Raw genomic sequence first — 11,539 nt, 5'->3', positions numbered from 1 at the left:
TGCACCCCTATTCCAAACTCTCACTTATTTTAACCCATTTAGACCTGGAACGCATCTGTGTCACTTTAGAATTCTTTAGCTATTCAAAAATAGCAGATATCGTGGCAAAATGCACTACCTGATATCATCCATTTGTGACTGAAGGCGTGCACCATGGTGGTGTATGAAAGGTGCTATATAAAAGTTGTTTCCTTGCCATGCACAAAACTATAAGCTTTGAAAATCTCACAACACCTCACAAACTCAATACAAGCTTTACATCAGATTATTTATTATCTCCTAGAAGATGAGATCTTCCCTGAGAATCATTGTATTGTTTTGACAGTTTTCTTCTTTTTTTTAAAAACAAAGCTTGTTTGCCAGACTTGCCACTAGCTGTTTATTCACCGAACAGTAAATACATTTTAAATTAGGTGCTTTCAGCATTTTCATTTATACTTTGCCGTATGATGGTGTCTCTCGGAAAACGTAACTAGCCAATCATGTCACCATAAATTAAGCATTATTGTCTCTGTCTGATACACACACTCTGTTCCACATATTTCAGTCCTCGATCGAAAGCCTGCTGAACCTCTCTCTCTCTCTCTCTCTCTCTCTCTCTCTCTGTGGCCGTTCCAGTGTTTCCTAGCTCTCCTGAAACCTCTTGAGGAAGTCCTGGTAGGTTTGTCTGTGAGCGGACGCGGCGGGCACAAAATGACCGCCGGGATGCGTCATCACCTGCGGCTCCTGGAAGGTAGCGAGAAGCTCCCTGCTCATTTGGTCAGAGATGACGCGGTCCTCCAGTCCAAACACATGCAGGGAAGGCATCAGGACGGGGGTTTCGTAGAACCTTTTGTGTTCCTCGCAGGCGCTGCGGAAGCCCGCCACGAGGATGGCGAAGCGGAAGCGGAACTCGGGCTCCAGGTTCTGCTCTTGGAGCGAACACAGCATGGCGACCAGCGCCGCTCCCTGGCTGAAGCCCAGGACGCCGTCGAACGGCCCGAGATCCTTCACGGTCTCTTTTACTGCCGCCACGCTCTCTTCAAGCCCCAGGCTCTCCTGACACTGCTGCTGAGCACTGAAACCCCGCGCCTGTGTGTAGTGCAACAGTTAATCAAACGTTAATTGATTATAAAAAGTCATCGATAATATATATTTTAATAAAATAATCGATTAGTAATCGATTGCTATTTTGGGCATGTCATTATAGGTGAAGATTAAAAAAAAAATGAAAAAGAAAAAAGTGGAAATATCTGAACTGCAAGCTTGTATGTCGGCAATTGTCACTATTTTTGTACGACACGGTTGTGTGCCGAAGTAGAACTAGAAAATGTGCTCCTCGGAGCACAGGTCTCCGCCAGTACTGTTCCTGATTATTCCTGTCTTACCAATTTATATTACATATTGTCACGTGTCACTTGACCAATGTTAGCTTGGCTGATGGAAGCTCACTTCAAAAAATATAAATGATTTTTTGAAGTGACACACCTATTTATTGGTTTCTATTTCGTCATGCGTCTCGCTAGCCAATCAAAGCACACCCTTTCAACATATTGTCACGTGTCACGTGAAGCTTGACCAATGTTAGCTTGGCGGACACACGGAAAGATGGAGACGAAAACATACTCTCCACCTCTGGCGGAGACAATTAGTTGACATATACAAAATGTAAACAAAATATTCAAAAACTGCGCTTCTCAATTATTCAATCAATCGAAAAAGTTAATCCATAGAATAATCACAAAGAAATAATTGAAAGTTGCTCTCAACTCTACAGTACCTGTGTGTCTGAGAACCACCAGCCTCTAGGATCGCCGTCTTCTCCACTGCCAGCCACTGATGAGCCATTCTCCTTCTCTGGAGCTGAAAATTAAAGTGCAAAGTGACATGTTTTTATTTTCACTGCAAACACTGGTTGCACCCACCCAAAAAATTAAATAGGCTAACATATTCTCACTTTCTAGCCTACTGTACACACACACTTAATTATATTGGAAACGAGCCAGCTTGGAAAGGAGCCAGCTTAATAGGTGGTTCAGGTATCTAGTATGGATGCCGCCTCCCGAGCGTCTCCCTAGGGAGGTCCTCGCTGCACGTTCCACTGGGAGGAGACCCCCCTGGCAGACCAAGGAACAGATGGGGGGATAATATCTCCACACTGGCCTTGGAACGCCTCGGGATCCCCCAGGAGGAAGTGGCAAATGTTGCTTGGGAAAGGGAAGTCTGGAGCTCTCTGCTGGACCTGTTGCCCAGCAACCCAACTTCGGATAAGCGGTTTAAGATGTATTTATGTATATTAGAGATGCACGATATGAAATTTGACCGATATGCGATAATATGCAGGGTCAAATCGTCCGATATCAATATATTACATTATTATATATTATATTTATATTGAGCTCATTGCAGATTTTTTTCCCCCCTCAATCAACAAACAATCAAACACTAACTTCCTCAAAACCCCCAAGACCAACCTACGTACCATGGGCGACCAGACTTTCTGCTCGCACAGTGACAAATATCACCCTCCCCGCCCTGCTTCCCTCCCCTGAACACGGGCCAATTGTGTTCGCATAGATGCCCGACCATGAAGCCTGATGCACAGTGGAAGATTTTGATTATCATTATTATTACAAAACATACATTAACCACTTCAGCCCTATATATTTCAGCCATTTGAAAATAGCCGATTGACAAGCTCACAATGCGATGTGATGAGATGCTTTGTAAGCTTGTAGATCTGCTATTGTCAAAAGATTTTTATACATTTTATACATTTGAAAAGTTGTGAAATGGGACATTCTGCACAATGAGTACTTTCTACTTTTGGTCAGTACATTTTTGATACCAATACTTTTGTAGGGCTACTTCTACTCAATTTTGAATTCCGGACTTTTACTTGTAACAGAGTAATAATTCTACATGGCAGTATTGATACTTTAACTTAAGTAAAAAAAAGTAACCAACCACTGATCATAGCCATTCTAGCCTAGGGGTCGTACTAGCCCTGATAAATGACTGTCATATATTATATGACAATCATGGCTGAACTTCAACATAGTGTTTGCACTTTCTCCCTTTTTGGTCCGCACATCTACCTTAACGTTCAGATTTCAAATATAAAGTGTTTACCCCATGGCCACGGATGTTACAATTATGTACGCCCCCTCCAAAGTACCAGTATCTTCCGTATTGTTCAATAAAAAGCATTTTAATCCTATCGGTGGACATTTTCCCCGTATTTTCTGCATACGCTTTCAACTACGCAACCCTGTCGGTTGTGAGGTGTACTGCACTCTTATAAACGATATATCTATGAGAAAATGGCCACCAATCGGATTAAAATGCTTTTTATTGAACAATACGGAAGATAAGGGTACTTCTGAGGGGCCGTACACAATCGTAACATCCATGGCCATGAGGTAAGCACTTTATATTTGAAATCTGAACGTTTATGTAGATGTACGGACCAAAAAGGGAGAAAGGGCAAACACTATGTTGAAGTTTCATGTGACCCATGGCTAGTGTGTCGTATACCTACCCGGTACAGTGTGCGGCGCAGTCATGTACACAAGCTCCACTTGCTTCTTCAAGAGCTTCCGAAGAGCTCCCGTTTTCTCGCGGAACGAGCCGCTGTTCTGGCGGTAACCGTGAACGCACAGGATCCGGAGCGGGGCCATGCAGAGACTGGAAATATGTGTGTTCTTACCTATGGTTCTTACGATTCTTACCTATGGTTCTTACTGCAAAAGTTTTTCAGCGATACGCTAACAACGTTCAAGTGTTGCCAGATTGTGTGTGAGACATATAAGCAACCAGGTCTGTGAAAATAAGCCCAAAAGATGCGACGTTTCTACATGGTAACTGGACAGGTGGGCACCAAAACCATCTGGGAACTAGGGACACTGAGGGCACCTGGACGAGTGGGCACTTAGGGGTGGCGATAACTGGGCACATGGACAAGTGGGCACCTGGACGAGTGGGCACCTGAATTAGGATGTGTGTAGTAATAGATAAAAATGAGTAGCCTACAATGTAGGCTGTTTAAAAATATAGAGAAAAAAACTGAACTAAAATTGCTGAACTGAATGCTAGGATAGAGAAAACATAGCTAAACAGTACACAATAAAATGATAGGAGAAAAAAACAGACATAAAATTCAGGTGCCCACTCGTCCAGGTGCCCAGTTATCTCCACCCCTAAGTGCCCAGACTGCCCACTCGTCCAGGTGCCCACATGTCTCTAGTGCCCAGATGGGGAAAATGTATATTTTTGAAACATTTTAACAACACAAATCTTATATAGGGGTCCACTCCCTGGCACAACATATTTTCATATTAGGGTCCTTGGATAATTGCAAATTAAAATATATAAATACAATATTTAAGAACCACTGGTTTTAAATAACATTAGGAAACAAGCCCAAATTATCAACTTTAGAAACGAGCCCAAAAAACTGCATCCCGCAACTACCAATATTTACAAGCAACTTTACAGAAAAACAGTTGCTTATAATAAGCGGACATGGCAACTCTGCAACCGATCCTAAGCCGTACGCATGATAAATTGTTGTAGAGAAACCAAACTTAACGTTATGAGTTCCTCACAGAGGAAATGCGCGTAAGTCAATTATATTTTTAATATTATGTGCTGTTTGCACTGCTTTTTGCCATCTATTATCTTATTATTGAATTTGACTTTTTATTCTTGCCTACACTGTCAGTGTTGAGGAGGAAGCTTTAAGTAAGCTGTCACTGCCACAGCTGTAGGCCTATATTGTAAGTGTGTATTTTTTTAGCGGCGCTAGCCGCTCTATACCTTTAGGTATAGAGCGGATATTATTAGCGGCGCTAGCCGCTCTATACCTTTAGGTATAGAGCGGATATTAGCCCTCTATGCCTGGCTTTTGCGTCAACGTTCTGATTGGTCAGGTGCGCCAACGTTCTGATTGGTCAGGTGCGTCAACGTTCTGATTGGTCAGGTGCGCCAAAGTTGTGATTGGTCACTATTCATGACATCACTATGATGTCATGAATATAGAATTCGATGTCTATATAAACGATGACAATGACTTCATCTTATTATTCATTTGGCTAAAGTCTCCGTCTAGGTAAGTTATCTAAAGTTAATATGACGAATAGAAAGAGAAAGATACAAGAACAGATGAAGGGTGAATGTATAGAAAGTCTGAGTTCGGGACCCAGTCATCCGTTATGACAGAATGGTTTGATAGAGACGATCGAGAATCCAAGAGTCCGTTAAGGTTCTGATTGGTCAGGCCCGTCAAGGTTCTGATTGGTCAGGCCCGTCAAGGTTCTGATTGGTCAGGCCCGTCAAGGTTGTGATTTGTCAGGCAAGGGGACTATTCATGACATCACTATGATGTCAAGGTTTATTTTTTATTTCCTCATGTTTTTTTTTGTATATATTTTTATTTGGCTAAAGTCTCCTTCTAGGTAAGTTATTTAAAGTTAGATCCTCAATTTAACTTTATCTGTCGTCGATGCTCTGATTGGTCAGACCCGTCAACAAAGTGATTGGTCAAGCTTCACATGACACATGGCTATAAACACATTATAAACACATATCGATGACATAATGTATTCAAAGGCGCCGCTACCTTCACACAGGGTGTGATTTTTATTATTATGCTTGAAATTATGGAGTTGCAAAATATATCGAGGTTAACCAAGACAATTTGTAATGTCAGAAGTATAGAAAGGTTGTCTACTGCAGTGGTTCTCAACCTTTTCTGGCCGCGATATATAATCATATTTGAACTGGGGACCCCCCACCCTGACAAGCACTTGGAATTGTAGGAGTTGAGGCATTACATTTAGTTTGACTCGGTTCCACAGATAAATACTGTGAAAATAGCTTGTAGATTGGCTACTTACTCATTCGTTTGCCTCTTTCTTATATTATTTGACAATTTGGTCAATGTTACTTTGACCAGTTTTTATACAGTGGCTTTTCATACTGTATTCCACAGGGTGGCAGTAGAGAACCATAAATGATGAGACACCGTCACCCACCATGGATGTGTGTGGACCACAGAAACCCAAGGTAACAAACTGAGTTATGAGCTAAAAGTTGCAAGCAACATGCACTGATTGCACCAACTGAAATGTAGTTTGGTGTGTTTTTTATGCAAAACAAGATATCAACCTGGAAAGTAACACTTCTCAAATCAGGAAGGAAAGTCTCAGTAGGCTAGCATGGAATGGAATTTAAGTTACTGGACCATAGGCTAATTGTCAGTAAACTACTTTTTCTTTTTTAGGCATTAAAAGGCATTAAAAGGTCTTAAAAGTCCTAAAAAACAGATTCAGGTGCCCGCTCTTCCAGGTGCCCAATTATCTCTACCCCTAAGTGCCCACTCGTCCAGGTGCTCAGTCATCCCAAAAATATGGTGCCCAGATGTCCCTAGTGCCCACCTGTCTTGTATTCGTTGCACATGTTCTATACTTTCTGAAATATGGCACTGGAGCGTGGAGATGACGTATGTTTAAGATGACAACAACGATACTGAACTTGGGCTATAACTGTTTGATTGTCTACCTTAACTTCAGCATCTACTAGCGCACGTTAAGCGCATTTACTGTATGCCCAAGGTCTGCAGTTTTTGCTAGTCTCTTTCAGGGCCAGGTCATCTTTTAAGTTATTGGGCTGGAACCATGCCTGAATATGAATCATATGTAATGTCATAGATATGTCTTGATATGTCATAGATGATTGACGTCACAGATCCACAGGGAGTAACAGCAGTATTAGACCCCATCTTTTTTTCTCCACGTTTTATAATATCGGAAATAACCTTCTAATTCATTTCATAAAAGAAGTTCAATAGTAGTCGGATTGGGCTGAACCTTGCCCAAATAAGGAGTCATACGTCTTAGATGCATCATGGATGACTGACGTCATAGACTGTCACATGAAGTCCAAGATCCACATGAAGCCACACCGTTATTACCCTGTCCAACTCTCTCTCTCTCTCACTCACTCACTCACTCACTCACTCACTCACTCACTCACTCACTCACTCACTCACTCACTCACTCACTCACTCACTCACTCACTCACTCACTCACTCACTCACACACACACACACACACACACACACACACACACACACACACACACACACACACACACACACACACACACACACACACACACACACACACACACACACACACACACACACACACACACACACACACACACACACACTCACCCTGCCTCGCCTCCCTCTATCTTCCTCTCTCTCAGGCGGTGTGTGCTGTCCAGAGGAAATATGCAATTACCATCCAAACCGATGACAATAATTGTTTTGGGATTGCTTGTGATTATGAGAAGGTATGAGGCTGGGGGGCTATAATAGGGGATTCTGGTTACAAAACAGTTTGAATTACTTTGAAAACAATTTCTCTTTTACTCTGGATTGAAAAGATTACGGTGGGCTGTAATCTTTTCTGTGCTGGTAAATTAGTTTTTCCAGTTCACACATATCTACTTTTAAGGGCAAAGTGAAATACTCACACTGTAGAGCACTTGGTCTCCTCATTTCCTCCTCCCCTCCAAACAGACGAAGCTCTCTCACATAATGCTTTTTTCCGCAAACATTTTCTCATACAGTATATGCAGGTTTTTTAACCACTTTCTACCGTGCGTCCCTATTTTTGGCATGTCATTATAGGCGACAGTTGACTGTGTGAATTTTTCAAATTTCTTTTAAGATAACAGACCAAAGTGTCATTTAGTCAGGTCTACAAAAATAGCAGATGTGCAATGTGTCGCATCGTGATGTGTTTGTGTACTACTATGTTACTAGATTTACCGTATTTGTTTGTTATTTTTGCTATTGGTGATAGGATGAAGTATACTGTAGGGCTTAAGTGGTTAAAATAGAGTAAAACCCGACAATTGAGTGGTTTCCCCTTGTCAGCAGATAAGTATGCCTTTCTGTTGTTTTTTCCTGGTGTGTAATGTTTGACATCACAAAAGTGCAGCTGAAGTCCCTGCAATTATTTCTCTCTCTCTCTCTCTCTCTCTCTCTTCTCTCTCTCTCTCTCTCTCTCTCTCTCTCTCTCTCTCTCTCTCTCTCTCTCTCTCTGATGACAATGATTGTGTAGGGATTGCTATCGATTATGAAAAGGCATGGGGCTGGGGGGAGTTTATATAGAGGATTATGATTACAAAAAAAGTTTGGGTTACTTCAAAGAAATTTACTTTGGATTGAAAATGGTCTCTCATATAACATTGCGGAAAATAGCGTGTCTACCTGGGTGTCGTGTTTCCATCACTGCTGATAAACGCTTACACCCTACACTTAGCTGACCGGAATCCTCCAGGGCTCTTTACTAGGCCCCCCTGGTTTTGCTGTACACTACGCATCTTCACCGAAAATTGCTGATCTACAAACTCACAACGCAGCGCATTGTGAGCTTCTAGATCGTCCATTTGTCGCCGAATGTTATAGGGACGTTAGGGTCCAAGTGGATAAAGACCCGAGAATACTGCAGAGTCATTTGTCCCAGGAATGAAGGGTGATTGTAACCTTTCCTACTGAAGACAAAAGCCTGATTTTAGTGTGTTTTTTATCCAGTGGGAAAGAGGCTTAACTTTTTGCTCCTTCTCCTTGAACTGCTGGCATGGCTGCAATCATGACTAGACTTCCCTGCGTTTTTTCAAATGACTTTTATCTGACTGTTATATATATATATATATTCTCACATTATCCTTGAAAATATGTACAACTAAATAGTACTAAAATATATTCACATTTACATCAGGGGTTCTCAACCTTTTGTGGCTCAGGGCCCACTTATATATATTGAAAGCATTCGCGGCCCACCCATCTGACCACTTAACACGGCAGCCGTGCATTAGTCAATCCACTGTGTTCCGCCTCGGATCAAAGGAACTAACGTAGTATTCTTTAAATTCCCTGCCAGAGTTTTTTTTTTTTATTCCCACCCAGTGCCAGCATTTTTAAAGATTTTTTAACCTTTTTTAAGTAGTCACAAAATATTTTCTGTGATCACCATCATCACACACAGGAGTCTCGTAGAATCGTGGAAAAAGAAAATAGGTAACATGTCCGTCTTTGGCGGTAAACGGGTGTATTTTAAAAGACGGACATGTCCGTTTTTGGCAGGTAATGTGTTAAGTTCTTATTTATTGGTATCCCTTTTTAATATTAATGTTATATCATCATGAAAATCGATGCAATACCCTCACGGCTCACAAGTGGGCCCCGTCCCACAGGTTGAGAACCACTGACTTAGAAAAAATCTAATCCACGTGGTCCATCCAGTTTGGCCAAGCGTCGCCTTTACAAAAACAATTGGCATTTGTACAGGAGGAGTGGGATGGAGATTCTACTACGTCCTCCCGGTGGAGGCTCCTCACTGGCAGGTGAGCGAGCCAGTAGGGTACAATAGCAGTGGCAACACAGTCATTTGTGGGGAGGAATTCATTGGCACACAGACTTGGGAGAAAAAGCAGTACAAATAATTGCCCACTCTAAATTTAGAGGAAAAAATAGATAGAATAAATTGTGTCCAAGAACAAAACTCTACTCAGATGGGGTGGGGTAGGGGGGACCTTTGTATTCTGATATCAGGCCAAATGTCCATATAAGGCAGATGATCAATTTTCTATAATTGTTCTGTGTGCCTTCATCCTTGACATGCATCAAATAAACTAACCTCATATTGTATGCATGTATTATACAGTCTATTTTGCCTAATCTTCAAAGCCTTATGAATACTAACTGAAAACTAAACCATAATTTGCAACTCAGACCAACTTCTCATTTTCATAAAACTAAAATAATGATGTTCCCCCCCTGCATTGTTACAAGGGTGCACGCAGGTTATCCTAAAGTAGACTACAATAAAACTGCTAATTATTGTCATTGTCGTTTTTTCTTTTTTTACTCTCAGAGTTAAATTAACACTGGGTATATTAGTGTTTGTCAAAACAGATCTTTAAAAGTAACCAAGGGCTCTATCTTACATCAAGACGGTCAGCATATACAGGCTTACAAGGCACACAATAATTATCGTATTGTAGACAAATGCAAGACCAAATATTAAAATGATTGGAATACTGTAAAGGTTGGCCGATGGCTCAAGGGTCTAAGAATTAGACAACTGTCCAAGAATGCTTTATTTATTTTTTTACCCAAAAATCTCCTACCACCAATCTGTCAGGGCTGTCCAAAAATAGGCACATACAAATAAGACTGGCAAGAAAAGAACACAGGCAAAAAGCTTGGAAAAAAAGCTAAAATCACACCCTGTGTGAAGGAAGCGGTGCCTTTGATGAGCCCCGTATTGATGTTGTCATCAATATTTGTTTATAGCCCAGCCAATAAGAATGTCCGGGTGTCCAGACACCCGGACACATGGACAAAGTCAGATATAGAGCGGTTGGCACCGCTAAAAACTAACCAATGTAGCTACATGATGGGCTACACCCTTCCACGAAGGGTTCCAGCAGCTCTCTTCCTCTGGCTGTTCTCTAGCCTGCCCAAATCGAACCAGCTGTCTGCACTGTGCACATGTACAGTACAGTGAAATCTGGTTTATGCACAGAAAACAAGACAGGGTTAACAGCTTGCATGTGGATGTCAAGTGAATCATATTTCAGCCCGATCACACTGCCATTTACTTCAATTATTAAATGTAAGAGTCCTACTCGGGAATGATGCAAGTCGGGAACGATGCAAGTTGGAAATGCATGCCCCACCCGGTTATGCAATATACTTTGTCAGAGTAACCGTTATATCTGTCTGTTTGTCTGTGTCCCTTTTATCCCCATATACGAAGATTTCGGTGTCTGTCTGTCTGTCTGTGAACCTTTTATGCCCATATATGGAGTTTTGTGTCAGGCCCAAATATGGAGTCCAGGCCAGTCTATGACTGCAGTAGCTCTGGACAACCTGGAATTCTGGAATTTCGTGTCAGGCATGGCCAAATATGGAGTCCAGGCCAGTCTATGACACCAGTATGACATGATATTGATGACATCAAGGGGATGTGGGGTTTTATCGATAATTGTTTTATCCGTCTGTCTGTCTGTCTGTGTCCTATTATGCCCATAAATGGAGATCTCTTTATGTTTTTCATTGATTTATTATTATTATTGTTATTATATCATTATTATTATTTTATTATTATTTGGGAGGGACAGCCTTTTTCTTTCTTTTTTTTAATTTGGGAGGGACAGCATGTATAGTTTCATCCGTAGTCCCCAATATAAAAACTAAATATACAAGATCTAATACTTCAGTACAATCAGCCACCATAAATGATACAAATAAATCACAGAAACATGTTTACAAGCTAAAAAGAAAGAAAAAGGAACAAAGTAAGAGCAGGAACATCAGAGAACGTACGTTGATGCTGTTAGTAGATTCATGTTTTTATAATCATTCCTTTTCCTGTTTGATCGGAATAGCCTGGTTGACAGTTCCCATTATTTTTCTTTTGTGATCAAGTATTTAATTTAGTTACATTTTCAGGTTGTCGTTTTTGTTTGTTTGTGTTGT

The 11,539-nt window shown here is 41.2% G+C and overlaps 1 protein-coding gene across 1 annotated transcript; it reads right to left on the bottom strand.

The window, feature by feature from the left end:
• Positions 1-258: 258 nt before the first annotated feature.
• Positions 259-3,752, bottom strand: ovca2 (OVCA2 serine hydrolase domain containing). Its single transcript, XM_084075284.1, has 3 exons — positions 3,521-3,752; positions 1,760-1,842; positions 259-1,071 (listed from the first exon to the last, which is right to left on the bottom strand). The coding sequence occupies exons 1-3, from the start codon at positions 3,657-3,659 to the stop codon at positions 625-627; spliced, it is 669 nt and encodes a 222-aa protein (XP_083931410.1). The 5' UTR covers positions 3,660-3,752; the 3' UTR covers positions 259-624.
• Positions 3,753-11,539: the final 7,787 nt, after the last annotated feature.

The sequence above is a fragment of the Gymnoscopelus microlampas genome (assembly GCF_963454915.1).
Source record: "Gymnoscopelus microlampas genome assembly, chromosome: 12".
NCBI classification, from domain to species: domain Eukaryota; kingdom Metazoa; phylum Chordata; class Actinopteri; order Myctophiformes; family Myctophidae; genus Gymnoscopelus; species Gymnoscopelus microlampas.
This window is presented reverse-complemented; position numbering and strand designations above follow the sequence as displayed.

What these genes read in the sequence shown, in the direction of transcription:
- ovca2 (XM_084075284.1), bottom strand. Translation starts at nt 3,659, where the DNA reads ATGGCCCCGCTCCGGATCCTGTGCGTTCACGGTTACCGCCAGAACAGC. An exon ending in TGCGCCGCACACTGTACCGG is followed by an intron (nt 1,843 to 3,520) that starts GTAGGTATACGA and finishes TTTAATTTTCAG; the next exon opens with CTCCAGAGAAGGAGAATGGC. An exon ending in GGTGGTTCTCAGACACACAG is followed by an intron (nt 1,072 to 1,759) that starts GTACTGTAGAGT and finishes CACTACACACAG; the next exon opens with GCGCGGGGTTTCAGTGCTCA.